The 27,068-nt window shown below is 52.3% G+C and overlaps 9 protein-coding genes across 9 annotated transcripts; 8 read left to right on the top strand and 1 right to left on the bottom strand.

Moving 5' to 3' along the window:
• Positions 1-1,040: 1,040 nt before the first annotated feature.
• On the top strand, positions 1,041-2,392 carry P152DRAFT_469379 (PLP-dependent transferase; the record flags this gene model as incomplete). The annotated part of the gene is made up of 3 exons (XM_033680895.1): positions 1,041-1,073; positions 1,174-1,631; positions 1,681-2,392. The coding sequence occupies 3 exons, from the start codon at positions 1,041-1,043 to the stop codon at positions 2,390-2,392; spliced, it is 1,203 nt and encodes a 400-aa protein (XP_033538489.1).
• A 332-nt stretch (positions 2,393-2,724) lies between these two features.
• Positions 2,725-6,668, top strand: P152DRAFT_453475 (uncharacterized protein). Its single transcript, XM_033678377.1, has one exon. The coding sequence runs from the start codon at positions 2,933-2,935 to the stop codon at positions 6,287-6,289; it is 3,357 nt and encodes a 1,118-aa protein (XP_033538488.1). The 5' UTR covers positions 2,725-2,932; the 3' UTR covers positions 6,290-6,668.
• Positions 6,669-7,907: 1,239 nt separating this feature from the next.
• P152DRAFT_453474 (uncharacterized protein) lies at positions 7,908-8,797 on the top strand. The gene has a single exon (XM_033678376.1). It carries the CDS (start codon positions 7,940-7,942, stop codon positions 8,492-8,494), a length of 555 nt encoding a protein of 184 aa, XP_033538487.1. The 5' UTR covers positions 7,908-7,939; the 3' UTR covers positions 8,495-8,797.
• Positions 8,798-10,500: 1,703 nt separating this feature from the next.
• Positions 10,501-12,213, top strand: P152DRAFT_469376 (putative serine/threonine protein phosphatase; the record flags this gene model as incomplete). Its single annotated transcript, XM_033680894.1, has 3 exons — positions 10,501-11,928; positions 11,977-12,129; positions 12,184-12,213. 3 exons carry the CDS (start codon positions 10,501-10,503, stop codon positions 12,211-12,213), a joined length of 1,611 nt encoding a protein of 536 aa, XP_033538486.1.
• Positions 12,214-13,665: 1,452 nt separating this feature from the next.
• Positions 13,666-14,678, top strand: P152DRAFT_445033 (ribosomal protein S5; the record flags this gene model as incomplete). The annotated part of the gene is made up of 3 exons (XM_033677827.1): positions 13,666-13,935; positions 14,105-14,362; positions 14,418-14,678. The coding sequence occupies 3 exons, from the start codon at positions 13,666-13,668 to the stop codon at positions 14,676-14,678; spliced, it is 789 nt and encodes a 262-aa protein (XP_033538485.1).
• Positions 14,679-15,930: 1,252 nt separating this feature from the next.
• Positions 15,931-16,601, bottom strand: P152DRAFT_2256 (uncharacterized protein). Its single transcript, XM_033674517.1, has one exon. The coding sequence runs from the start codon at positions 16,401-16,403 to the stop codon at positions 15,981-15,983; it is 423 nt and encodes a 140-aa protein (XP_033538484.1). The 5' UTR covers positions 16,404-16,601; the 3' UTR covers positions 15,931-15,980.
• A 653-nt stretch (positions 16,602-17,254) lies between these two features.
• P152DRAFT_370761 (DUF55-domain-containing protein) lies at positions 17,255-17,844 on the top strand (the record flags this gene model as incomplete). Its single annotated transcript, XM_033675510.1, has 3 exons — positions 17,255-17,378; positions 17,428-17,544; positions 17,606-17,844. Coding segments are annotated over 3 exons (480 nt in total), but the record flags the coding sequence as incomplete, so codon positions are not given.
• A 2,104-nt stretch (positions 17,845-19,948) lies between these two features.
• P152DRAFT_504336 (uncharacterized protein) lies at positions 19,949-21,382 on the top strand. Its single transcript, XM_033682363.1, has 3 exons — positions 19,949-20,262; positions 20,310-20,390; positions 20,442-21,382. Exons 1-3 carry the CDS (start codon positions 20,221-20,223, stop codon positions 21,054-21,056), a joined length of 738 nt encoding a protein of 245 aa, XP_033538482.1. The 5' UTR covers positions 19,949-20,220; the 3' UTR covers positions 21,057-21,382.
• A 459-nt stretch (positions 21,383-21,841) lies between these two features.
• Positions 21,842-25,256, top strand: P152DRAFT_510201 (uncharacterized protein). The gene is made up of 4 exons (XM_033682648.1): positions 21,842-22,278; positions 22,333-23,586; positions 23,769-23,899; positions 23,949-25,256. Exons 1-4 carry the CDS (start codon positions 22,152-22,154, stop codon positions 25,128-25,130), a joined length of 2,694 nt encoding a protein of 897 aa, XP_033538481.1. The 5' UTR covers positions 21,842-22,151; the 3' UTR covers positions 25,131-25,256.
• The last annotated feature ends 1,812 nt before the right edge of the window (positions 25,257-27,068 follow it).

Below are 27,068 nucleotides of genomic sequence, written 5' to 3'. Positions count from 1 at the left end.
CGGCATCATTTCCTCTTCTCCTCATTGGTCATCGGAATCCGCGAGAATGTTTCGTTTCTTCTTGTCAGGATGACCGTCCTGAGTTTTGATATCTGCGGCGCAGCTTCATGGCGGTGAAAGTTGACTGGACCACAAGTGGTCATGCAGCCAGTCGAGCTCCACTTTCAGGAGCCACGTTATAGCCTTGATCCAAGAATTAGAAAAGATGTTGAGGCGAGTTGACCCAAATCTTCACCGGAAGAAGGAAAATCGCTAGTCTTCGCTGCAAGTCGTTGCCTGTCCCGGAGAATCTCGTGCGATAGTCATGAACAGGCAGTGCTGTAGACGAGCATTCTCATGAATGTACGTTATGAACCGAAAGTGAGGTCCAGGTCAGTGGAGATATGTAGTTGAACGATATAGCAGAGGAGCTATCCAGAGACAAGATGCGCGCATGCATGGGGAAGTATCAATTCAGCAACAGGTTGCGTACCACAGAAGGACAAGTATGAGCATGTCTATCGGAATCATCTTAGGCTTAATGGACAACATGAAATTATAGACAAACTTCACGATAGAACCAAATCATATTAAGAAAAGAAAACCCGTTGTAGGATATGGTATCCCGATATCTCGCCTTGACTTGGGGTGGAGAGACGAACAAGGAACCTAGCCAGCGGCCCACCCGAATTCAACAACATTCCAACCTGTAGTTATCCGTATTTGATACTGTCAACATTACTATCATTTTCCAAATGCGTGCGAACGGAAATATCATAATCATACGTTTAAAATACCCATCTGCACAGCGTACTACGTATGTCAAGCTGTAGGGCGTATTGCGGTTGTTAAAGTCCATAAGCAACTGACTATAAAATCTTAACGGACGTCAAAGAATATCTTGCTTTGGTTGGTTCTGAGAGGCCTATATTGAATATCATTGAATATCCCAGGTCGTCTTATCATTCAGTCCCACTGTCCTAGTCGAGTCGAGTTCCGTCGGAATCTTTTAGGGTTCATTGTTCACATTTCCGCCGGTTGCTTGCAGTACCAGTCTCATCATGGTTCAGCTTGAACCTTTCCAAATTGAGGATGTAAGTAGCTATATTGTGCATTCGACGAACTCTCATATCCCTAGAGACCCAAACAGCAAGTTCCCCTGTTCAATATGTATTGACTGACCCAACCTGCTAGTGGATGGACGAGTGGGAGAACAAGTGCGAATACAACATCGCTGAAACATGCTGCTCCTCCATATCCCTCAACGAGCTACAAGATCTATCCGAGAACAAAACCGGATTGGAGATTGACCGAAACCAAAAGCTCACATATGGAGCGATCCGGGGATCCTCGCCGTTGCGGTCAAACTTGGCCAAGCTGTACTCCTCGAAAGTCAGCACCCCCCTTCCAGAGGACAACATCTTGATCACGAATGGGGCGATCGCCGCGAATCACCTGGTTTTCTACTCGTTGATTGGGCCCGGGGACCATGTGGTCTGCCATTATCCTACATATCAACAGCTATACTCGGTTCCCGCGTCGCTGGGTGCGGAAGTCGATCTGTGGAAAGCAAAGGCCGAAGCCAAGTGGATCCCGGATATCGAAGATCTAAAAGGGCTGATCAAGAAAAACACAAAACTCCTGGTTTTGAAGTGAGTCATCAATGGCAAGGGTTGGGACATCCTGCTGAGCATATGATAGTAACCCAAATAACCCCACCGGTGCGGTATTGCCACGAAGTCTTCTCCAGCAGGTCATCGACTTAGCCCAGGAGCACAACCTAATCATCCTATCTGACGAGGTCTACCGCCCCGCCTTCCATTCCATCGGACCCATGGACCCCGAGTTCCCCCGATCCATCCTATCAATGGGCTACGACAACGCCATCGCCACCGGCTCCATGTCCAAAGCCTACGCTCTCGCAGGTATACGAGTCGGTTGGATCGCCTCCCGCAGCCGAGAACTAGTCGAGAAAATTGCAGGGACGCGCCACTACACTACCATATCGGTGAGTCAACTAGACGAGCAAGTGGCCGCATTCGCGCTCAGCTACGACACTGTCCACCACCTTCTTAGCCGAAACATCCAACTCGCCAAGACGAACCTGGCGATTTTAGAGCGGTTCGTGATCAAGTTTGATGACGAGTGCGAATGGGTGAAGCCGGTCGCAGGGACGACGGCGTTTGTGAGGTTCCACCGAGAGGGGAAGGCGGTCGACTCGGAGAAACTGTGCGAGGCGATCTTGGAGAAGGCGGGAGTGCTCTTCGCTCCGGGAAGGAGGTGTTTCGGGGATGAGTTCCCTGGGTATGTCAGGATTGGGTTTGTCGCGGACACGGAGACGTTGGAAAAGGGGTTGGCGAGGTTGAAGGTGTTTATGAAAAAGGAGTTTGACGAGGTACCACTGGCAAATTAGAGTCTGGGTGGAACTTGGGTAGGCTAGTTACTACTCATACGATACATTAACATGCATGGAATTTGTTCTCATATAATATGAGCAGAGGCTGCTGGCTGCATTGCTTCGGCTCAATTTCGAGACTTACCATGGTAATGAATTGCTGGTAAGAAGGGCAAGTCGGAAGCAATCAGGCCACTGATATCAGTAACCAGACTGACAGGCGGACATGTATGGACGGCGGAAGAGATATGGCCTTGTGGCCTTGTGGCCTTGTGGCGCGATCCTGATCCAGTCCTGATCCGCAACTGCGCCGACGTCGTGACTGCTGACTACGTGACTTCGTGTTGTAACTCGTAAATAATCTTCATGAAAACTGTCAATACTCTCACATAACCCATACGAACCTACTCTCGCTGAATCCCTCTGGCGGAGAGAAACGACTAGCTATTGTTTGAGACCGATCATTGTTTCTACGCATCCTGGCTTCTATAAACTCAACATGTGTATGAGGTAACCTTCCGACATGCGAGCATCCAAGGCTCCTTACTCTCGGACAACATGGCCACTTCCAACGAGTCGCTTTCTCGATTCCGACCCATCATCTACATAATAACCGGAGCGGCTGCGAGCTATGGACTTTACGCTATCTACAACTCATTAGCACACCCTCCTTCCGCTCCACTTCGACGAAGCAACGCCGTTCATCGCCGCCGCCGACCAACCAGCATTCCGACCCCCCCCAATAATCAATCCTGGGTCACCACCCCGTCACAAAGACCGCCGTTAAATGTCCGCTTCACCACTGAACATGGCGAGTTCATGTACCTGGACAATTCAAAGCTCCTGATCGCTCCAGGCGGCCGAAGTCATGAGTATACCGTCGACTTTAGTGTTGAGAATCCGCCTATATGGCGCGCATTGGTGGACTCTGCCCGTGACAGTCTTCGAGATGCTGGGCAACCGGATCCTACGGAAGATGCTCTGGCACATGCATGGGAGTTGTATTATACCGCCTGGGGAATGGTCCATGTCTATCGCGTCCTACAATGGCCCTCGGCCGTTAGCGAAGGGCGTTACAATGCAGCCATAAACTTTATACGAGCGCATGGTCTGACCCAAAGTCAATCGCGTCACTGCATGCAGATCTTCATCCGCAACATCGACCGCCTCCCGCCTTTCCCGAGTGACCCGGCCCAGGTGGATGGGCAAACAGACGCGGCTGGGGAGACTGTGGCAGGCACGGAGATGTCCTTTCACACAGCGGACGACGCGGCAACGGTAGAGGAGCAAAGAGAACAGAGAGTTGAGGGGCAAAATTTGAAGAGCATGCTGTACTACATCGCGGAGGAGCAAGCCAAGAACGAAGGGTACATCCATCGAGGAATCCAGTGCAACAGCTGCGAGGTGAAACCCATCCGGGGCGTCCGATGGCGATGTGCAAACTGCGCGGACTTCGACCTTTGTACCGATTGCGAGGCGATGGGAGTACATGACAAAACCCACATTTTCTTCAAAGTCAAGATTCCTATCCCCTACCTAAGTCCTCCGCGGCAAGGCTTGCCGATCATGTTACCCGGGAAACCCGAGCTCATGCCACGACAAATTCCAAAAGCCGCGCGAAAGAAGTTATCGAAGGAGACGTGGTACGAGGGATCCGAGATCGATGCGCTTTACGACCAGTTTACATGCCTAGCGAACCGGAGGCACAAATCAGATCCGAGCAAGGTCATGGCCGCCATCGATCGGGAAGCATTTGACAAAGCCTTTGTTCCTGGTACTTCTGTCAACCCTCCTCGGCCGAACTTGATTTTCGATCGTCTGTTCGATTTCTACGATACCAACCGCGATGGACTGATTGATTTTGAGGAGTTCATACTAGGGTTGGAAACCTTGCACAAAAAGATGGACACACCGAGCAAGATTCGAAAGATTTTCAGAGGATACGACATGGACTCGGATGGCTTCATCGGTCGTAGGGATTTCCTCCGCATGTTCCGTGCCTACTACGCCATTCAACGAGAGGTTACAAAGAATTGCCTATTGGTTAGCGAAGAAGATGTCTCACTCGCCGCCAATATGGAAATAATACGAGGCAGTCAACCTCTCAGCTCGGTCTTCACTGACATCAATTTCCCCTCGAATCAAGGCCGACCCAGTCAGAAAGATGAAAATAGTTCCGTCGTTCGCGAGGACACGATCGAGACGGACCACCGTGCGGCTGTCCTCTACGCCTCGCGAGATTTAGAGGACCCGATTTTCGATGGATGGGAGTGGGATGATATTGATCTGGCGAGATTTCCTATTGATCGCGAAGTCATGGAGGAACATCGAATCGTAGAAGAACGTTGGCGTCGTCGTGAGTTTTATACGGATGTCGAGGAAGGCATGGAGGAACCCGACCACTTCATACATTGGGAACCTAAGGACGATTCAACGGATTTGCGGGATTATGATACCCGGTTGTATGCGCAGAATATGCCCCCTCAAGGAGACGCCCTCGGAGGTTCGCAACCCATGACACCCCATTCCCGTTCATCGTCGAAAGTTCGATTTCGAGACGATCCGGAAATCGAAACCCGATCCAATTGCTCGACGTCATCTCGACCCTTAGGCGAGAGATGGGGTGGCTATGAGATCCCCGAACCGGAGCAGGACCTTGGCAAAGACGTGCTGTACCAGGTGACCCAACAGGGGTTGAACGAGCTTCTCAACCCTTTGTTTTTCGGTAAGGAGAATTTGGCGCTGGAAATGACCCGATCGGCTGGAGAACGGCAGCGGTGGCGGAAGGAGATTGACGAGTTCGTTAATCGTAGGGAGCGGATACTGGATGAATCGATGGATTTCATGGCGAACATGTTTGATGACGAGGCGGACGAAAATGAGCCGAGCGAAGCCCCGGATACTGATGAGGCGCCAGTGAATGACGAAAAAGGGAAGGGCAAAGTCGAGTCGGCAGTGCTGGAAGTGGAGGAACATATCTTGAACGCCCCACTGCAGGAGCTTTTGGAAAAATCGGGCTACGGGGTCGAGGCCATCCCAGGTAATGAGGAGGGTGCCCACTCGGGCAATGGGTGCGCTGTGCTATCACATACACTCACCAATGGAGAGTCATCGAAGTCATCAATCAAAGAAGATGATAAAGGAACATCCTTAGATCAGGCCAGCACTCCCAATGGTCCTGTTCGAGTTGAAACCCGGGTACCCAATAGTGTCGAACAAGACAAGAGCGAGGGGACAACATCACTTCAAAACGGCACTGCCCACGGCCCCAAACCACCTGCACGATCTTCGTCACCGTCAAAAGCCACTGACAAGGCTTCAACAGAGCAACCAGGCCCCGGTGAAAAATCGAAGGGCAAGAGTAAGGACACACATCTAGGAGAAACCACGATTACGGAAGTTGAGCTCCCTCCTCGGGAAACCCCCGAAGTCGTCGCCGTGGATCCTACCATGCCGCAATTCCGCCCGAACTCCAGCGGTGACATCCTCAACTGGGTCGCCAGCACCTCGCCCGCAGACACCTCCAACGATCCGACCCCTCCTATCCCTCCCACCACGACCATCCATCCCCCTGACGACACCGCTGCCACCGCCGCCCCACTCCCACCCTCACCCGCCACCGACCCCTCCAACTCCGTCCCCACGAGTGCCAACCCCCTCTACGCCATCGAAGGCACCATCGTCTCCAAAGCCTCCTACGATGCCTACGTCTCCTCCTACAAGCGCACCCTCGAATCTCCCCCCGACGATTCCCGCCTTCAGCGCCTCGCCTACCTCGACCAAATCGACCGCGAAGTCGCGGAGCGCGGCGGCCCGGGGCGGCTCAGCTACTGCGAGTTTGAGGACTTCATGTGCGGTCCGCAGGGGAAGGCGCTGGGGTTCGTGGAGGCGTGGCTGGATGTGGGAAGCTTCTAGGGTTTGTCCGCGATTTTTCACGCAAGTTTGGCTGACGGCGGTTTGTTGAAGATCACGATGATGACGCGATGAGCTGCGATCCCGCGGTAGGGCAATATGCGGTCGGTAACGCTGGTCAGTCGCTGACGGTCGGTCGCGGCGGTTCGACCGGATGGTGCCCGGCTCTCCTTTTCGAGAGAGTGGGGTCGGAGGGTTGGAATCGGGACGGTGGGCGCACGCGACACGTGAGCAGCATGGAATTTGGGACCTTTCCCAAATTCGGTGGAGACGTGATGAGGCTTCATCAATCGCACATGAGCATCGGATCGTTCAGGGGAGCTTGGGGGGCTTGGGTAGAGCAGGGCCGGGCGTCGGTATATATCGCTCTTCTAGTTAGCGGGGATTTGCCCTATTGCTAGGGGGGGGGGGGGCGCGATTGGGACGCCGATCAATGTATTCTAATACAAAATTCGCTCATGAATATAAACCTTCGTTTGCGGAGGGCGCTGGAAATTCGTATATCGCGTTCTAGGCCTTTCGTGGTTTGTGCTCCGCTCTAAGAGTCCCTGATCCTGGATATGCTCTCAGCATGAAGGACTTCAACTATACGTCGCTATTCAGTCGCGGTAATAACTTTTCGACCCTTCAGCTAATTCTCCGGCCCTTTCTCTGCCATTGGTGCAGGCCATCGATATTCTACTAATTGGCGCCCAATACTTTACGCAATCTGTAGCTATTGGGACGTCAATCAACCACAAACGCCAAGGCGTCCCGAACGCGATTATTGGATCTCCGCGCATGTCGAGTTAGATTCGACGACATTGCTCTTTACTACTTGATTCGGCTAGCACATCATTCCGGTGGCTGATGCCACGATTCCAATAGTCCTGTGGAGGGAAGCGTGCCCTGAGAATGCGAAGTTACATTGATGATATCTGAGGGCTTGTTCCATGGTGTCTATTGTCAGATGAAACGTCTTTCGGCGAGGGATTCCTTTCGGCGCAGCGGACTTTTCGAGGTCAATATCTGGGGTAGTGGGAGGTCCAAATATATATACCCCACTCGATTGGCTGATCGCTGCATTTGCAAAGCTTGAGGGGCGCAAGCTTTGCTTAGCATCTGGGGAAAGAGGGGATGGGGAATTGTTATTACATCAACAGTAGGGTACGTCGAGCACTCAAGGCCGGGCGAAGTAGTCTGATGTTTGAGATACATTCGGCATTGATCAATGATTGATATCGAAGTGTATAGTAAGCACGAGGACTAAGAGTGGGCGCTCTTGGAAGCAATTAGGGCGAGCAATATGGCTTATATCGAACCAATATTTCGGACAATTTGGGGAAGATGACGACGTGAGCGAGGGCTGATTGCGCTAAATGACGAGATAGACGAGGGGGGCATGTGATTCTGCTCGATCAGACAGGTTTGGGTCCGGAGATCGTGGAGAAGGGAAGTCGCCGGAGAAGAGGGGCGTTGAGGGGAGTCAAGTATATAAATTCACCTATGATCGCATCATTGCCGAACACTACTCCTCCAGCATTCGTCCACTGATCTGATACCAGCTTCCGCGCCACGCTCTTTATAAAGTAAAGATACTCCACCCTTCCATCAACCCCTAACTGACCTTCCCCCACAGAGCCAGTCCCTCGCTCCACTGCACCAACCACCACCATGAAGCTCCTCGCCATCCTCTCCGCCGTCCTCGGTCTCACCCTTGCCTCCCCCGTCAAGCGCGACCCCGACACTATCTCCGTCACCGGCAAAGCCATCACCGCGGCCCTCAACGAACTCGACGTCGCGATCGTCGCCCTCACCGCCGAAAACGTCGCCACCCAACTCGACCAAATGGACACCCTTTCCCAAGCCGTCGTCGCCGCCCTTGAATCCGGCGCCACCAAGGTCGCCGCCTCCCCCAAGACGGAGCTGTCCGGCGCGCTCGCCCTCGCGGAAGGCTCGCAGGCGCTGACCGGCGCGGCGAACAAGACGCTGAGCGACCTGTTGCTGAAGAAGGATGTGATCGTGGCGTCGGGGCGGGTGGACGAGGTGCTGGCGCAGTTGGACGCGCAGCAGGCAGGGACGACGAAGTACGTGGAGGCGATCATTGGGAACTTGCCGAGCATTGCAAGCCAGTTTGCGGGGCGGGCGGTGGGGGCGATCACGTCGTTGTTCGATAAGGCGGCGGCGCAGTTCGGGACGGATGCGCCAGCGGCGGCGGCTGGGGCGTGAGATGCTTGGATGGAGATATAGTAAGGGGAGGAAAGAGGAAACGTGACTAAATTGAGGAAGGAAAGGATGAGAAGGAGACTTCTGTTCTTGTATTGGGGGAGATGGGGATCAAAAAGCATGCAGGTTGTGAGGCAAATCAGTGTTAACGTAAATCATAACTCGAATGTCTGAACCCTGAGAACCATGACTCTGCTAGAGACCAAACAATGTGTAGGACAGTAGGAAACATCGCTCTAGAACCCAATGGTTAGTACTCCCAAAAAATGGTAGAAGATATTGTATATTGTTGGTTATCAAGGTGGAGATGAAAACTTGCCGATTGTGTTGGCAGGGTGCGTATCTTTATATTAACTGCCTGGTCCACAAGCCACCGCTTGAGTTGATCAAGGAGCCCATTTTGGCTGTTAATCCATTGAATTAAGGCAGGGAAGGCTGTGATATGTTTTAGGGAAATGGATTTCCTTCAATCGATGTCTTCAACTCTTTATGCAGGTTCATCCTCGCATCCGAGGTGGAAAGATATGCATAAAGAGACAACTCCTTGAAACCACATTCCGACATTGGCCATTTCACATATGTGCCATTGTACTAGGCGCATTCACACCGGTGAAGGAGAGGATATGGATTGGATGCATTCATTATCATCCTTGGAATCCCGAGTTATCGTTGTCAGATAACATGGACAAATTATCTTATCCTCCTCTCTAGTCTGGCCCAACCATTCGAGAACAGGACGATGACCTCCAGCGGTAGCTTGACCAGGAGGGAGCACACCACGTTCTAGGCGCTGCTTGGCCTCCCACTGTCCCACCCAGAAGCGTCTTGAACCCTCGTCCTTATTTCGGAGGATTTTCCATTGCGATGGATATATCGGAGAGCTGGTGTTATCAGAGACTTCAAAGAACGACTTGCTGTTCAGCTGCTTCGGACTTCGGATATCACCCCCAGCCCCCAATGTCCCGCCAATCCCCCCCTTCGCCTGCACCTTCACCTGCACATCCCCCCCCACGCGGCTCAATCTGTCGCATGTCTTAGTAAGATAAGGAGGGGGTTAGGGAAGGGAATTGCCCCCGATACGCACGCAGGGAGGTCCATTGGGCGACGCGTGCCCCTCACATCACTACGGAACACTCCAACAACCCAGTAACAGCGCCAGCAACCCCTTCCCCTCCCCTTTAGTCTTGGCCCCAGATAGAGAAGGCCGCTAGCATTCTTCCCTCCGTAGCAACTCTTCATCGTCGCCGATCAACGAGGATCCGATCAACTGTCATCAACTTTCTTCCCTAGTCAACTCTCTCCATTAACACTCGACTCTCGACTGTTACCATCTCATCAAGTGCTTCTCCTCAGTTCCTCTCCGATCCAGACGGCTTCCATCTTCCATCCCAATTATCTGCACTTTTGGAGCCCCGTAGATTCTCCAGTATCTCCTCCAGCTTGCCTTGCTGCCCCCCGGTCTCCCCGTCGCCTCCCGCGAGTTGCCGTGGTCTATCACACATTTTCTGCCCAAACCTCGTAAATACGGACATCACTCGCTCTATTCCCTCGCCCGGACTTCGAGTCGAGCTTGGACATCGTGACAGCTTTAGTCTTCGGATGCACAAGGAATTTAACGGCACGCAGTAGCTGCTTCACTACTACCGAATCTGGCTCGACATCATCGTGACCGCTTCCCAACCCCCGATCCCTCGCTCCATACTGCCTATCTGAGGACTGGCCCGCGACAAACCACTGCGCAAGCCTCGATCGAGTCTCATTGCCTCTTCTTTCTCTCGCGACTCTTCCGACCTCCCTAATACCGAACGAGACGGTGGTTGTGGATTGAGACAGGCCAACCGGCACTACCTCCCAACCAACTTTCTTCACGTTCAGTCATTCTTTGACCCATACATTCTCCGCGCTCTGTTGCCGACGAGACCACATACAATCGGAAGACACGCCATCGGATATCACACCCGCTGTCCATCGCCGAAGGGGTACAAACACCGGTTATACGAGCCTTGGTCATGGGAAATCAGCCTTCCAAAGGGGGCAGGTCCGACAGCTCCCCCAAACCTTCGTCTTCCAACGGCGATGATGCGCTAAGCCCGGCGCTTGATTCCTATCCATCCATTGCAAAAAGCGATAAGGAATCCACTCGCTCCATTCGAAGTTCCCTCCGATCCAAGATCCCCGGCGTCAACAAGACCGATAGCCCTCGCGGATCCACCGCCGAACTTTCTTCCAGCATCGGCTCCGCCGCCGTCGATCGATCCGATTCCGCCTCGTTGAAATCTGCCGCCAGCATCAAATCCAATGGCGCTCGCTCCGGTCGTCCCAGCTCCGTTTCCTCGGAGACGGAGCCCATGGACACCGCCCAGATGCGCGCAGCCGCCGACGGTCCGCTCCCTCCGCCGTCCCCAACCATGTCGACTTCCATAGACAACGGACACCACGACGTCGAACTTGCGCGGAAATCTGGCGAAGTTGAACTCGTGTCCGACGCTCCGCCGAAAGGCGTCCGTCCGCACGCCACCACCGCCCTGCCGAAGCCGTCGATCCTCGAAAAATCCGACTCCCCGATCCCGCGCGCCCCGGAGGCCGACAAAGAACACGAAGGCTCCCCTTCGACCATGGAGCTGTCCGCAGCGAAAGATCTGAACCTCGACGACATGATCTCGCGGCTGCTGGACGCCGCGTATGCCGGGAAGGTCACCAAGACCGTCTGCCTCCGCAACGCGGAGATCTTCGCCATCTGCGCGGCGGCGCGCGAGGTGTTCATGTCGCAGCCGGCGTTGCTCGAGCTGAAGGCCCCGGTCAAGATCGTCGGCGACGTGCACGGGCAATACACGGATCTGATCCGGATGTTCGAGATGTGCGGGTTCCCTCCGGAAGCCAACTTCCTATTCCTGGGGGACTACGTCGACCGCGGCAAACAAAGCCTCGAGACGATCCTGCTATTACTCTGCTACAAGCTGAAGTTCCCCGAGAACTTCTTCCTCCTGCGCGGCAACCACGAATGTGCCAACGTCACCCGCGTCTACGGCTTCTATGACGAGTGCAAGCGCCGCTGCAACGTGAAGATCTGGAAGGCCTTTGTCGACACCTTCAACACACTCCCCATCGCCGCCATCGTCGCCGGGAAGATCTTCTGCGTGCACGGCGGCCTGTCGCCCAGCCTGTCGCACATGGACGACATCCGACAGATCGCCCGTCCCACCGACGTGCCGGACTACGGCTTGCTGAACGATCTGCTGTGGTCGGATCCTGCGGACATGGATAACGATTGGGAGGCGAATGAGCGGGGGGTGAGCTACTGTTTTGGGAAGAAGGTCATCATGGAGTTCCTGGCACGACATGATTTCGATCTCGTGTGTCGCGCGCACATGGTGGTTGAAGATGGGTATGAGTTCTTCACTGAAAGGATTCTCGTCACGGTGTTCTCCGCACCAAATGTATGTCCCCCAACCTCTCCACCTGCTCCACCATCTAATTTGCTCTAGTACTGCGGCGAGTTCGATAATTGGGGCGCCGTCATGTCCGTCAACGACGCGTTGCTTTGCTCCTTCGAGCTGCTCAAGCCGCTCGATTCCTCGGCGTTGAAAAGCCACATTAAAAAAGGTCGCAACCGGCGAGCGAACATGCTCAACAGTCCGGTATGCGACGCACTCCCTCTTCAACCTCTTGATTTGGTGCTAACTCTGGAATAGCCTGCCCAATACAACCCACGAAGCGTGTAATCGCGACAATCCGCGTTTATTTTCCCCGCACCTCTGCAACCGTATCTCGGATCATCGGGACTATTCTGCCATGTTTCCCGCGGGTAACACCGCGGACGAGCGATTGTGCCTCGCGCAATGCGGCAGCATTCGAGATCTCCTCTGATCGACTTATACATGTTCGCCTTTCTCCACTCTTCCACAACGTCGCAACGGCCACGCAATCGGTCGGCCGACACGCCACCAACGAACCACTTCCTTTACGAATATTTACTACACTACCTTAAAAAGATGTCGGAGGTAGCACGACTCGGTTGAGATCGCTTGGAATTCTTTAGCTTTATCATCCGCCGTTCAGCGCTCTGCTCCGTCCTTTCTCCTTTAATAGCTTGCAGTTTTCACCGAGTAGAGTCATCGCCATCACGGCTCTCGTTGGGCCGATTTCGTCACATCTTGGCGATTCGGCCATGGTGAGATCACTCGATGCTTCCCCCAACCCAACCCCGAGCGGTTGAACCCTTCTTTTTCGGCGAAAATCCGGCGTTGGTCCAACTCTCCTCCTCGACGCGTACGGCACACGGCCAAACCCCCCTTCCCGACTTTCCGGGCAATCGCAACCAGCCGCGTCCGGCAGCGCCCGATATCCGGACCGGGGACGGGCCGTAGGATGGTACACGGGGGGATCTACGGTTTCTTTTTGGGGGTACCTACTTAGACACACATTTGGAGTTTGCAGATATCCGCAACGCTCGACACGCACGGGATCGGGATCTGGTCAGTTAGGTTGGCGCGATGGGAGGGGAGCTAGCAATGCGAAAGCTAAATGCAATGAGTTCGAAGGAGTCTGGAGACGGCCTGGAGACGGCCTGGTGATGTGAACATGGATTGGTAGAGGGTTGATTGTGGAAGGAGGGGTGTAAAGGGGGGGGTGGTGCTGGTAAGTTGTGTGGTCGGATATTGAGCTGCTTTCCTCCACTGGGTTCGATTATTTGTCACGAATATATATATTTCTCAGGAATCGAATACGTAGATCGACATGTTCGTTGGAGAGTGGGCATCCAAATTGCTCGTTCAGGTTCCATCATGCTAAATCCATGTTCCTACAGTGTTGGGTTGGTTATGCTGCACAGCCACAGGTAACATATCACGTGATTGATCTAGATCTCGAAAGCGACAGGGGTCTAAAGCTGCAAATCACGTGACCACAAATTTCGGCCTAAGCGAGCATTCGCACAGAACCTCCACCCGCTCCCTGCGTGTCGAACATCGTGAATCCACCAAGTTTCTCCCACACAACCACCCGCAATTCGCACGATCCGGTCGAGGTACGTTTTCCAACTCATATCCCAATCATCATCTTGGACCTCCAAATTCATTATTTCCCATCTCCAATTGCCCCCAGCTAACCCATCTCCCAATCCCAGGCCTCCCACACATCCGACACCCCACCCACCTTCGACAACCCCAATCATCATGGCCGACGCAGCACCCCGAGGCGGCGGCTTCGGTAGCCGTGGCGACCGTGGCCGAGGCGGCGACCGCGGACGCGGACGTGGACGCGGCCGTGGCCGACGCGGCGGGAAGAGCGAGGAGAAGGAATGGCAGCCGGTGACGAAGCTGGGCCGGTTGGTGAAGGCGCAGAAGATCAAGAGCATCGAGGAGATCTATCTGCACAGCTTGCCGATCAAAGAGTATCAGATCGTGGATCAGTTCCTGCCGAAGTTGAAGGATGAGGTGATGAAGGTGAGTTTCAGTGGTTTTCTCTTTGTCGATGGTTCTGGGGATGGCTGGGGTTGAGTTGTTGATAGAGAGTCTGGTGGATAGACTCGGTCCATCGCAGCAATTTGCGATGGATGGATGGACTTTTTTTTTTGTCAAATTGCGGGACTCAAGCTGACGCGAATCACCACAGATCAAACCCGTCCAGAAGCAAACCCGTGCCGGTCAGCGAACGCGATTCAAGGCCATCGTCGTCATCGGCGACGCCGAGGGCCACGTCGGTCTCGGAATCAAGACCTCAAAGGAAGTCGCTACCGCTATCCGTGCCGCCATCATCATTGCGAAGCTGAGCGTCGTCCCCATCCGCCGCGGCTACTGGGGCACCAACCTCGGAGAGCCTCACTCGCTCCCGACCAAGGAGAGCGGAAAGTGTGGCAGTGTGTCCGTCAGGGTATGTACAAATCTATAACTTATTTTTGGGAAGTCAGGATCTGATATTCATCTAGCTCATCCCCGCGCCCCGCGGTACCGGCCTCGTCGCATCCCCCGCCGTCAAGCGCTTCCTCCAACTTGCCGGTGTCCAGGACGCCTACACCGCGTCGTCCGGCTCAACCAAGACGCTCGAGAACACCCTCAAGGCCACCTTCATGGCCGTCAGCAACACCTACGGCTTCCTTACGCCCAATCTGTGGAAGGAGACCAAGCTCCTCCGGAGTCCGTTGGAGGAGTACAGCGACGTGTTGAGCCGGGAGAAGCTGCGATACTAGATTCGGGTATCGCATGTTGGTGGATAGAAGCCTTTGATGGAAAAGTGGAATGGCAATGTGGGTTTAAGGTGCATATGATAGGAGCACGGTCTCGTGCGGAATAGTTCAATACAAGCGTGTATTCAACCTGTTTGCTGTGGTGGTTTGGCATTGACTAACGCCTGATCACACGGATATGTGAATTTTGCTCCCCCCGGCTGATTCAATGCTTGTGGACAATTCACATGGGTTTCTGCAGTGAGAGCTGAACATCAGAGGAGAAACCCATGATTCCGTTCCCATGCCATGAAAGGTTCGTATTCTTTCACACTATCCAAAAAGAGCCGAAGTTCAAGCAGTTCTCATGACGAGTGCTCATATCCATAGCTCCTTACCATCGTATGAAAAAGACACCGTCACCGCAATTCATCCGCTTACCAAGGTGGACATCAGTCACCATCCCAGATCGGCCCCATCCTGCCATGTTGAATGGTGAAGACCAACTAGGATTCTGCTCTATCAAATGGGTTGGAACAGCATGATATCCATTACCGTGCCTTTTCACAGGTAAACTGTTAAGAAACCATACGGTTGTCTCCCATAGACTGGCTCAATGCAACTCCAAGCTTCCCCTAGATATGTAGTTGTGATGGGTCTTCGTCGTCCTTGGGAATGGTGATCGATCGTATGAACCATCATGTGACCGCGGTAAGCTCTAATAGGGGTCCAGCATCGGTCTGAAAGCCCGTTGTGTAGGACTATTCCAGAAGTTAGAGAGCCTTTGTCTTGATCCAACTAGGTAGACATGTCAGTCATGCATCTATGTCGTTGCAACTCCCCGTTGTTAATAATATCCGTGGCTGTGGATTCTCACTTCTACCTCCACCTCTTTCGGCCATCTTCCCCCCAATCCCCACTATCTGTTACTCTCCCCTCGCCCACATTATCATCCAATTCCTCATCGAATATTTGAAGTCTGATATCCCAGCGGGAGATATTCGGATACGCTTCCTGTTCAGTCATAGCGTCGTGCAACCGTTCCTTGGTTACCTGCACCATGTGCAATCCTTGATCCTTGCGCACAACAGATCTAAAATCGGTACAGATCTGGCTAGTCGACCAATCCGAGGAGTGAATTGTGAACATCATCCCATTCACGGGTTCATATCGATGTTCGATTCCTTGACGGCCGGGCACTCTACGACCTTTTCCCCGCGAGACTGATCCTCCGACCACTTTCAGATGCGCTCTCCACTCGAGAGGGCCCGCCTATCCTGACAATTGTTCGAATCAGCCGCATTTGAGCACTACGACCCTTCGATATCATCGACGCATCCGGATCAAGATACCTAATCTCGAAGTCGATACGGGACCACGTGAGCCCCATCTCCGAAACCCACAAGCCAAGAATTGGTGACTGGCAACGGAATTACCTCCGAACCAGACTGGGCCACCGAACCTTTTCGATCGCTTGACCTCCTCGACATTCCCGCCCTTCGATAATATCCGAAAGCCATTGACCAACAATGCCCCGTCCTCATGGAGCGGCGAAGGATGGCCAGGCGCTTGGGACAGAGACATCGCGGAAGAGGAAGCAGGATGGTGATAATGAGGTCCAACCAGGTGAGTAGGAGGAGGTTCACATGTTCCCATTAATGAATCCGGTGATCCCAGAGTGTTGGGCTTGGGTGATAATGACCTAAGAACAATCGAGTCCCGACAAGTTTTTCCTTCTTCAATGTGCATGGAGAGAAGTGTATCTAAGTCCAGTTATTCCTTACAAGCCCAGTAGGTGAGACATGGTTATACATCATTTGCCTTATGGGTTCTCATTTTCATCTATGGCTTTTTTGAACTATTTGAAACTTTTGAGCAGAGATCATATATTGTACAGCATTCTATACTTATATTTACCTTGTGGTGGTCGGGCTTGTCGATATTTGCAGCTGCAAGTCGATATAGCTCGTCGTCATAAGCTTGCCTGATCGGACTTCAGTCAGGTTATTGTGGCCCGTGATTCTTATGCTTTTCGTCGTTGCTGGGCGATTGACCCTGCTCTCCTTGGCTTCAGTTAAGGACCTTCTCTTGAAATATTTCATTCATTTCAAGTTGTGTATTCTTCGATCAGTCTTTTCCAGTCGTCTTACCATTTCGTACCGAGTTGAACATCTCGATAAGTCAGCACTGACCTATGTGAAGTTCGACGACGCTCCGAGCGACTGAAATCATCTCCTACAGACGCCGAGAGGGTTATCGGGAAGATGACAATCGGAACGGCTGCAGAGGGCCAGCCCGTTGCCAAAGGAGCAGCATCAAGAGCACGGAATGATGTTCTATCCGCGCAGAAGGCAAAAGCAAAACCCAAGAAGACGACGAACCGTGGATCCAACCGCGAAAAAGGAGAGCCGCACGGAGCAGCGAGCCATGACAAGGAGGCGACCACCCAACTAGGGAGTGAAGAACAACTTGCGAAGAAACGAGTGCGCGAATCTGCAAAAACCAAGGACGATGTAGTAACCGAGCAGGAAAAAAACGTAACCGGCAAGACGAATCTGGCGAGCGGAGAGCCCACCGATGCCCTGGACGAGCGACCCAAATATTGGCTGATGAAGGCCGAACCTGAAACCCGGATCGAAAAAGGGAAGGACGTTAAATTTTCTATCGACGACTTGAAAGACTGCATCGAACCGGAGCCATGGACTGGCGTTAGGAACTATGTCGGTATGTAGGCCATTCGTGAATCTTGCGACGTCAGCTAATCCTTTCGTAGCCCGCAACAATATGCAAAGCATGAAGAAAGGGGAACTTGCCTTTTTCTACCACTCGAATATCAAGGTCCCTGGCATCGCCGGAATATGCAAGATTGTCGAGGAAGCAACTGTCGATGGTAAGTTTTACTATTGTTCTACAAAATCAATCCTACGACGACTCACCTAACGCTCTTCCAGACTCCGCATTCGACCCCGAGGACCCCTACTTCGACCCCAAGTCCAATCCGGAGAAACCCCGATGGTTCTGCGTCAAAGTCTCATTCATTAGAAAATTCCCGGCGCTAGTCCCGCTCTCTGTACTGCAAAGCCACGCGAAGGATGGAGGTCCGCTGGCCAAGATGGAAGCCGCAGTCCTCAGGAGGGCTCCGAGCGTGAGCAAGGTGTCCGCGGACCAGTGGGAGTTCGTTATGAGTCTCGTCCCGGACCCGTCCAGCTAGATGCTATTGTCTTTGTTGTTTGCCGTGATTCTTGATAGACGAGACGATGCCGTGTTTGGTTATGTTACCTATCATTTTTCTGGACCTTCGGTCGAGCCTTCCCGGAACTTGCATGCCTCCGAATTCTCGATCAGTCCCGTCTGGTCCACCGCGTTCGAGAAGTTGGTCGGGTTGTCTCAGCAAAGGATGTCCCTTCCAATGGATATGGTGTCCCTCCTCCCCCTGGCGGGCTCTTGCCATCCAAGCGTACCATGTTAATGGCAGACCTTGTCGGTCAATTAATTGCGATCCCGTCCAGAGGTGCGGCTATGGCACTGAATAGAGCCTCGGCGTCTCCTCCCGCTTGCTCGGAACGTGGTAAGTGTCTTCGGGCAACGTGTCGCTGCTACCCCTTTCATAATGGCCGTGACCTGTCGCCGTCGGTGGGATTTTGTTTCCCCTTTTGAGTCCTCATATGTTTTTGAAGAAGCCGCGGCTGTGCTGGTGCTTGCGGAACCCCTCGGTGCGATAGCCCTAAAGGGTTACGCGAGAATCGTTCTTTGAACACTGAGTAAAACGGTATAGTTGATCAGTTGTCGTCGTATAATCATTTCTCGAGAGCCGTATATCGTCTTATGACAGCCGCGATGTCTGAGCGTCCTCGGCGGACAGTTTGGTGCGGGGGCAGTTGAAGAAGTTGAAGACCGTATAACGTCATGTTCTGCTTTCTGCATTCCGATCCTGGTTGTTTCTCTCCTTGTTGTTTGTCCCTTTGAGTCATATCATGTACTTATCGTGTTGTTGCCGGATATACCCGACCGAATTCGGAAGTTCCCAGAGTCGACCGGTTCGTGTTGGGGGCCACAACGATCACCTGCCGTGTATTCCAAACAGGAAGAGGAACCTCCTGGGCGAGTTAATGGTACCACGGGCTTGGTGAATCTATCATCGCATCCATGTTGTGCCTTGTCGACCGCATTGTTGTGGAGCAGACGCGCGATCGTGTTCATCGGTTCGAGTGACCAGAATCGGAACCGTGCTCGGAGGATAGAACCAGAAATCATGTGCTGCGCAGCAAACGGTGACCCCTGCTGTCGCCATTGGGTGGTCGTCGCCGAGGCCATTCACCGCAAGCTCTGTTTCGTTCGCATGGAATATCCAAGAGAAGGATTGCTGTGAGGCGTGAGCCGTCGAAGCCTTGCTGCTGCTATCACGAGAGATCTTGTTTGAGCCCTGCCAAGCGCGGCTCTGCGGGATCGGCGGACGATCTCCCGAGATGCATAGGGCCGTTGCAGGCCGGCTCCAGGGATGCTTGATCGCCTTCGTGATAAGGAGGAGTCAACCAGTGACAACGTGATGGCTCGTCACGGGCGTCCTGTTCCGTAAAAGGGGTGGCTGCGTGGAATACTGACATTGTGAATCCATGGGGGGTTAATCGGGTGAGCCATGCTTGGACCCGCATGTGTCGTCGAGGTCCGTTACCCCCACATATAAACTCACTCCTCTCCTCCACTTTCACGGACTTCTTCTCCTCTATACCAACAGCGTTCGCTTCGCACCCATCTTTCATTGGACTTGATCTCGACCATTACAATATTCTACATCTTCTTTGATTAACTGATAATCTCTATCCAAATACTGTCCAATCCCCTGACTCTTGTTATAGCCAGTCTGACTTCTTATTCCTACCAGTAACGAAAACACGCTGCGACCTACGGATATTCCCACAGCCATGTCAGGAAACCATCCTCAGAATCCATTCGCCAACAACCAGGTCTCTCAGAACTCTCACCTGCCTCCCTTCCCTCCAATGCAAATCATGAACGGGAACGCGAGCGCAAGCTCGCTTACCGGCCTTCCCAATCGCGGGCCCGCATCCGCGTTGCCTCCCAACAATGCTGCACCAGGCCCGGTGAACCTAGCCGGACAAATTCCACTAAGATACACCACCGTGGCAGATGCGCTGGCCCATCTCAACAACACAATGGCGCGGACCACGTCTGTCCAGGCAGACGCCGACGACCGCGTCGGCGTGGAGCTGCAGATGCTGCAGCATGTTCGGAGTCTGATCGAGGCTTACTACAATTTGGATGACGCGAAGGATGGGAAATCCTCGCACACGTACAAGAAAGTTGCCGAGACTGGATACCGAGTGGAGGATGTTCACGCTCGCTGTTTCCAGCTGTTCGTAAGTGACTATGAATACTTGACTTCCTTCATGCCCATCAGCCTTTCGAGGGGTACGATCTTGCGGAGCGTGATTGAGAGTCTAACTGGTCCTAGGACGAGGTCATTAAGTACCATCGTGGTGGAAATGGCAACGGCATCATCATCCCCGACGACTTGGTCAAGGCGAGCAAGGAGGACACAGACCTTATGTGTTCCCGTCGTCTCGAGGAAATCGTGAATGCCATGGTGGTAAGCCATTATGATTGTTTTCTTGTCCTTCACTAACACATGTCTAGGAAATGAAGGCGACGTGCAAGGATATCATGGACGGGTACAAGATCCCACTGATTGTCCAAGGCCCGATTGGATATCTAAAGGTAAGCTTCTGCGCTTTATTATTGGCAACTAGTATCTGATTATGGAAACAGGCCAAGTTGCAGAACGCGCAAGGAAACAAGAAGAAAGCGTGGATCCTACAAGCCGGGACTGCTGTCGCCGGCGTTACGAATGGGAGGAAGAGGGGCGGCTCTCAGAGGGCCACTTCAAGCAACAGCCCTGCTCCCTCCCAACCAGCGCTGGCGGGCTGTTCTCCGCAGACTGCATCTCCCTTCACCAACGGCGGCCCTGCTGACTCCACCAGCTACCCCAACACTCTGAAACGGAATCGGTCGACATCCGTTGATGAGGAGCCAGTTGGTCGACATGTGCCGCGCCCGAGGAATGACCCGCTGTCTAGCTATCAGCCCGGCTTCCAGTCCCTGCCACCAGCGTACCAAAGGCTCCATACAGCGAGCGATAGTAACGCGGCTCCGCAATTCTCCGCCTACTCCTGGGGCCTCCCACCCCTGCCACCTCAAGGACATTCGAACACCACTGCGGCTCAGCAAGGCTTCGACAGTTTCACCAGAGCCAGCCAACAAGGGTCGCAGCCGATGTACGGCAACGGGAATGGCGGCGCTGGTCGGGCTCAGTCCCAGTACCAATATCCGGGAGGGTACGCCAGCAACTCTCCTTACCCGCCGCACAACGATGACGATCAGTAGCATGCTCCACCATGCAGCATGATCCGTTTGGCCGGAGTTGATCTCTTCTTGCATTCATAACGCGCTTGTACGAATATATCGGCGTTATTGTTTTTTTCTTTGGAGTTCTTCATTGTGATTGAGGTGGAGAAGAGACCCGAGAGACTCCTGCAGTGACGTGGGAAACCACTGTGCAGGAGAGGAGGACTCGGTGTCCATAGGCGCCCAATTATCCACAGTCGAAGAGGCTGTAGCAGGGAGTGAACCTAGAGGATACGGCATTATATGTTTTTGTTTCATTGCACTCTCTGTATAAATAGAAACTGAATTCGACTATCTCTATCCATGTTGCCTTCGCCTTGTTCATCGTCTCTACTTCAAATATGGAGGCATGGCGTCTGGGCACCGTGTGCTTGCAGATCAAGTTGGGGCTTTCCACCGAGAAGTAGAATATCAACCGCCACCAGTAATTCTCTTTGTAACTATATAACGCTGGAGCTGCTGCCCTCATGGATGTCTAGGGTCCATTCCCGGGACGCTACCTCTCATCACTGACTAAAGGTTTGAGTTTGCCTCCCCAGAGTCATAACCCGTTGACTCCAGCAAGGGAATTCATCCCGGTCATAGCCTTTGATGTGACACTTGCTCTTTTCATTGTGATAGATAGATGGATAGCTCAATCAGCCCATCACCCACGCAATCTATGATGATTCTTGTGAGATGGTGATGACTAAGCAGGATCTGGAAACATGAAAAGGGGCACCTTGCGACAATTCCCACTACTGAGGCGGTGATGCTGGGAGGGTCCATTACATTCAAACGAAAAAGTCAAAAAGAAGTGTGAATTGATTATTTGAAACCAGGAGGAGAGAATGGCCAATGGGTGAGGCAAGAGATCTCTATTTATTTGGGGGTCGAATGGCTGCACTTCAGCTATCCATAAGGCGATACAGAGTGGTTGCGGCAAACAATCCCGAGCATCTTGACGCCACTAGTCCAGCCAGCTTGACCACGACTTTGCTCAACGAACATGACACCAATATCAACGGAAGAGAGAATAACAGGTCATCGCCGAATAACTTCAAAGTCACAGAACAACAGCGGTGATAGCCCCTCATGGCTAGTGGCCCTTTACCCCACCATCTTGCCATCAACAATACGTCCGCAACCGATGGAGGCCAGAGCTTTGCTGGTATCAACCTTGGTGGAACTTTAAATTTTGCCCCCAGCGAGTCTACTTCAAGTGAGTAATTCGGCATTAGAACTTGCGATGATGACAGATTAACTGAAAGCATAGACCTCAACGATTTACTTCAGAAGACCCTACCCATTTCCGTGGACGCACCGTTCAGCACACGCAAGCGGGAGCACGAACCAACCTGTCTCGCAGGAACCCGTACCGATCTCCTCCACGCCATATACAATTGGGTCGATGGCGAAACCTCACAAAGCATCTTTTGGCTGAGTGGTTTGGCCGGCACTGGGAAGTCTACAATAGCCCAAACAGTGGCCGCCACTTACTCCGCAAAGAAAGCCCTAGGAGCCAGCTTCTTCTTCTCGCGGGGCGGCGGAGATGTTAGACATGCTGAAAAATTTGTTACAACCGTTGCATTCCAGCTTGCGAATATCATACCGGGTCTAAAGCGCAAAATTTGCGATGCCATATCGGAGCGCAGCGATATCGCAACTCAGTCTCTCCGCGATCAGTGGCAGGACCTCGTTCTTGTTCCCTTGTCGAACCTCGACGACAGGGATTGTCGGTCGAGATATGCCCTTGTCATTGACGCTCTCGATGAGTGTGAAGATCAGAATGATATTCAGATCATTCTGCAACTTCTGGCCGAAGTGCGGTCGCTAAAGGTTGTCCAGCTACGGGTGCTTCTGACGAGCAGACCTGAGGTTCCGATCCGGTACGGCTTTAATCAAATACATAAAGACGAACACCAAGACTTTGTGCTTCATGGTATTGAGCCTTCTATTGTGGATCGCGACATTTCTATTTTCTTGAGGAACAAGCTCGGACTTATCAGACGGAAATATCAGCTTCAGGCTGACTGGTCGGAGGAGAGTGCAATCACTTTTCTAGTCCGGAGCTCCGATGGGCTATTCATCTGGGCTGCAACAGCCTGTCGATTCATCGAACAAGGCGGCCAGCTTGCGCAGGGCCGATTATCTCTTCTCTTACATGAAGCCAGCCGTACGATTGAACCAGCACACAAGCTTGACGAGATATACACCACCGTTCTCACCAACTCTATCCGAGGAGAATACGACAAAGAAGAAACTCTACGGTTGCGCGAGCTATTCCGACAGGTTGTTGGACCGATCATCATTTCTCCAGAGCCTCTATCCGTGTTAAACCTTGTCAGGCTACTTGGAAAAGATGTCAAGACTTTGAATCGGACCTTATCCAATTTGCATTCTGTTCTTGATGTGCCAGAGGCTGAGTCAAGTACTGTCCGTTTGCTCCATCCATCGTTCCGTGACTTCCTCCTTAACCGAAAGAGATGCTCGAATTTTCAATTTTACATCGATGACAAATTGGTCCATCGTGAGATGTACATGAACTGTCTTCGAGTAATGTCGCAGCACTTACGGCGCGATATTTGCAATCTTTGACTTCCAGGAGCCGACATGTCCGAGCTGAGAGAACCGAAGTGGACGGACATATTCAACGTCACGTTCAGTACGCATGCAGGTTCTGGGTTCATCATTACAAACGAAGCGATGCAGACACTGATGACTACCACAACGTTGAAAATTTCCTTCGAAAACACTTTCTTCATTGGCTTGAAGCACTTGCACTGTTAGGCCGTGTTTCAGATGCAGTTGTTATGGTCCACATGCTAGATTCGGGATTTTTGGTGAGCAGCTTTGAATGCGTGTTAGCTATACCACTAGCTAACCTCTAAGGATGAGCAAAAAGGAGATGTTCAGCAGCTAAAAAGTCTTTATGACAAGCTCAAATCGACCTTTCAATCTAGCGTTACGCCTAAGATTGAAAGAAGTTCGGAAGAACACAAGATGGCAGCTGAGTCAAGTTTGCAAGCGTTAATACATGATGCGACACGCTTTGTTCTCAATTTCCGACCGGTTCTAGAAATAGCACCGCTACAAATATATTCCGCTGGTCTAATATTTAGTCCGAATACGAGTATTATTAGAAGGAATTTTTCGGATAAAGTTCCAACTTCTATCTCGTGTGTGTCCGAGGTGTCAGAAAACTGGAGTTCACACTTGCAGACGCTCAAAGGCCATTCGGGCCCGGTCTCGGCCGTGTCCTTCTCTCCGGACGGCAAGACACTAGCGTCGGCATCTTACGATGAAACGGTCAAGCTGTGGGAGGCCGGCTCCGGGAAGCCGCTGCAGACGCTCAAAGGCCATTCGGGCCGGGTCTCGGCCGTGGCCTTCTCTCCGGATGGCAAGACGCTGGCGTCGGCATCTTACGACGCAAGGGTCAAGCTGTGGGACCCCGGCTCCGGGAAGCCGCTGCAGACACTCAAAGGCCATTCTAGCCCTGTCTCGGCCGTGTCCTTCTCTCCGGACGGCAAGACGCTGGCGTCGGCATCTCACGACGCAAGGGTCAAGTTGTGGGATGCCGGCTCCGGGAAGCCGCTGCAGACGCTCAAAGGCCATTCGGGCTCGGTCAGGGCCATGGCCTTCTCTCCGGACGGCAAGACGCTGGCGTCGGTATCTGACGACGCAAAGGCCGTGACCTTCTTTCCGGACGGCAAGATGCTGACGTCGGATCCTGACGACGCAACGGTCAAGCTGTGGGACGTCGGCTCCGGGAAGCTACTACAGACGCTAGTGACTAATAGCTCAATGCATTTCAGTCTCTGGTTTACGGACGACGGTTCATGTCTCCAGGCTGATAGGGGATTGTTCCGTATAGGTCCTTCTTGCGGCCTAGCTCCTACCCGATCATGCTCTCCGCAGTCCATCTATGTCGAGGAGCAATGGGTCCTTTACAATGGCGAGAGGGTGCTATGGCTTCCCTCAGAGTACCGGTCAGATAAAGTTGCTGTTCATGGTAACATGGTCGGCTTTGGGTACTCTTCTGGTCGAGTATTGATAATGAAATTCGCCGTTTGATTCGTTTTCTTGACCTCCTCCCGACCTCCCCACCCATCTCCTTCACTCTTCACTACCTTTATTACCCCTGCCAACTATTGAATTAGTAATACTGAATGCACTGCTTAGAGATCTTGAAGATAAACGCTGATGTTATTGCCTCACGATTTATATTCAAAGGTGACAAAATATGTTGACACAACCAGCGGCGGATGGTGTTATGCACTCGGACATTAGTTTCGCTAGCTCAACCTCTGATTAAGACTGCTGAGATTTGTCCCCCCGATTTTGAGATTTGTCTCCCGCGCTAGTATCGGTGGAAATTAATGGATTAATCAAGCCTAGCATACATCACTAATCTTCCCCTAACTGAGGACAACTTCAACGCTCAATTCGTTCTTTCTTCCACAGATCCAAACATGGAGGATATTGCTCCCTTCCAGATTGTCTTTACGCTTCCCATGAAGAAGCCTACAATGCTCTCAAGGATAGTCAATACATCTATCTCTAAGGCCATACTAGTCTATCCTCGAGCCGCTTCCTGCTTAAACAAGAGGTGCGCCGAGGAGGAACGAGGCTTCAACTCGTAGAGACCCATCGGCTTTTGAACAACGTGTGCCGCCTTCTGTCCCTCAATTCCAGCCTCCTCCTCCACCTCGGGATCAATAACTTGCTAACCTCCTACGACACCTAGTCACCTCTGTTTCCATGTCAGATCCTACATCTGCACCAGCTACGACTGCTGTAACTACCTCTAACTCTCTCAGCCTCTGCGCCCAATAATAGTCTGTTTGTGTCTCGTTACTGAGGAAGCAGAAGCCTGCAGAGAAGAAGGCTTGCAGATTGGTACAGCCGATCATGTGTAACAGTGGAAGTTTATACTTGTTGGTTCTGTTATCTATACGTACAGTCCATCAACAGGACATCGGGATTCGCAAGCAGTAGCTCGATCTGCTTCTGGTGGGCAAAGAAGAGACTTTATACGCGATTGTCCGCATCTTTCTTAACAGCGAAAACCCCTCCTAGCGAGGAAAGGTCGTCTAGCAATGTCTCGATCGAACTCCTCCCATTTAAATGCTTTTATTTGATTGCCTTTCTCTTGCCGCGAATATCAGTGGCAGAGATTAGTGCATCCTTATCCTCCTTTTGAATTGCGGCCAATATCTGCATCGGTCAGGCCCGGCATGTCTCATTGATGTGACCGTATCTTTCTGAGCCGGTGTACGTCTACGACAGACATTATGCGCACTAGGATCGAGTGATCAAAAGTGGTTATGATGCTTATGTTGAACCTCTAGCTTCTACTGGTCGTAATCCTCCGATTGCTTGGTCTTGAAGATAACAAGCTTAAAGGGACATCCTGTTGCGCGTGCTTCTGCTCAGAATCCTTGCTCTTGACAGATACTTTCTAAATTGATCGCATTGGTAGTAATATCGTGTCTTGACATTATAATCGTGAGGTTTGCTCCGCCTGAGTATGAATCTATAGCCATGCTGTATACCATGGATCCTAAGAGCATTGTAGGCTTCATCGTAGGAAGCGTAAAGACGATCTGGAGGGGGAGCAATATCCTCCATGTTTGGATCTGTGAGAGAAAGAATGAATTGAGCGTTGAAGTTGTCCTAATTAGGGAAGATAAGTAATGAACGCTAGGCTTGATTAATCCATAAATTTCCACCAATACTAGCGCGGGGGACAAATCTCACCAGCCGTCTCTATAATGCTCTACCTTGACTATGGCTTGTTGTCGCAGGCCAAGGCATGAGCTCTAGGAGTCCAAGGCTACAAACTGCATTAATAATCTTGCCGTGACTCTCGTATATCTGTAGGGCCGGGGGACCAGGCATTCAGCTAGAACACACAACTTACACACAACTTACACACAACTTACACAATACAACAACTTCGCTGCTGGAACAACAGCACCTCACTCCCAACCATTTTAGCACATCACGTGC

The sequence above is a fragment of the Eremomyces bilateralis genome (genome assembly GCF_010015585.1).
Source record: "Eremomyces bilateralis CBS 781.70 unplaced genomic scaffold P152scaffold_1, whole genome shotgun sequence".
Classification (NCBI taxonomy): Eukaryota; Fungi; Ascomycota; class Dothideomycetes; order Eremomycetales; family Eremomycetaceae; genus Eremomyces; species Eremomyces bilateralis.
This window is presented reverse-complemented; position numbering and strand designations above follow the sequence as displayed.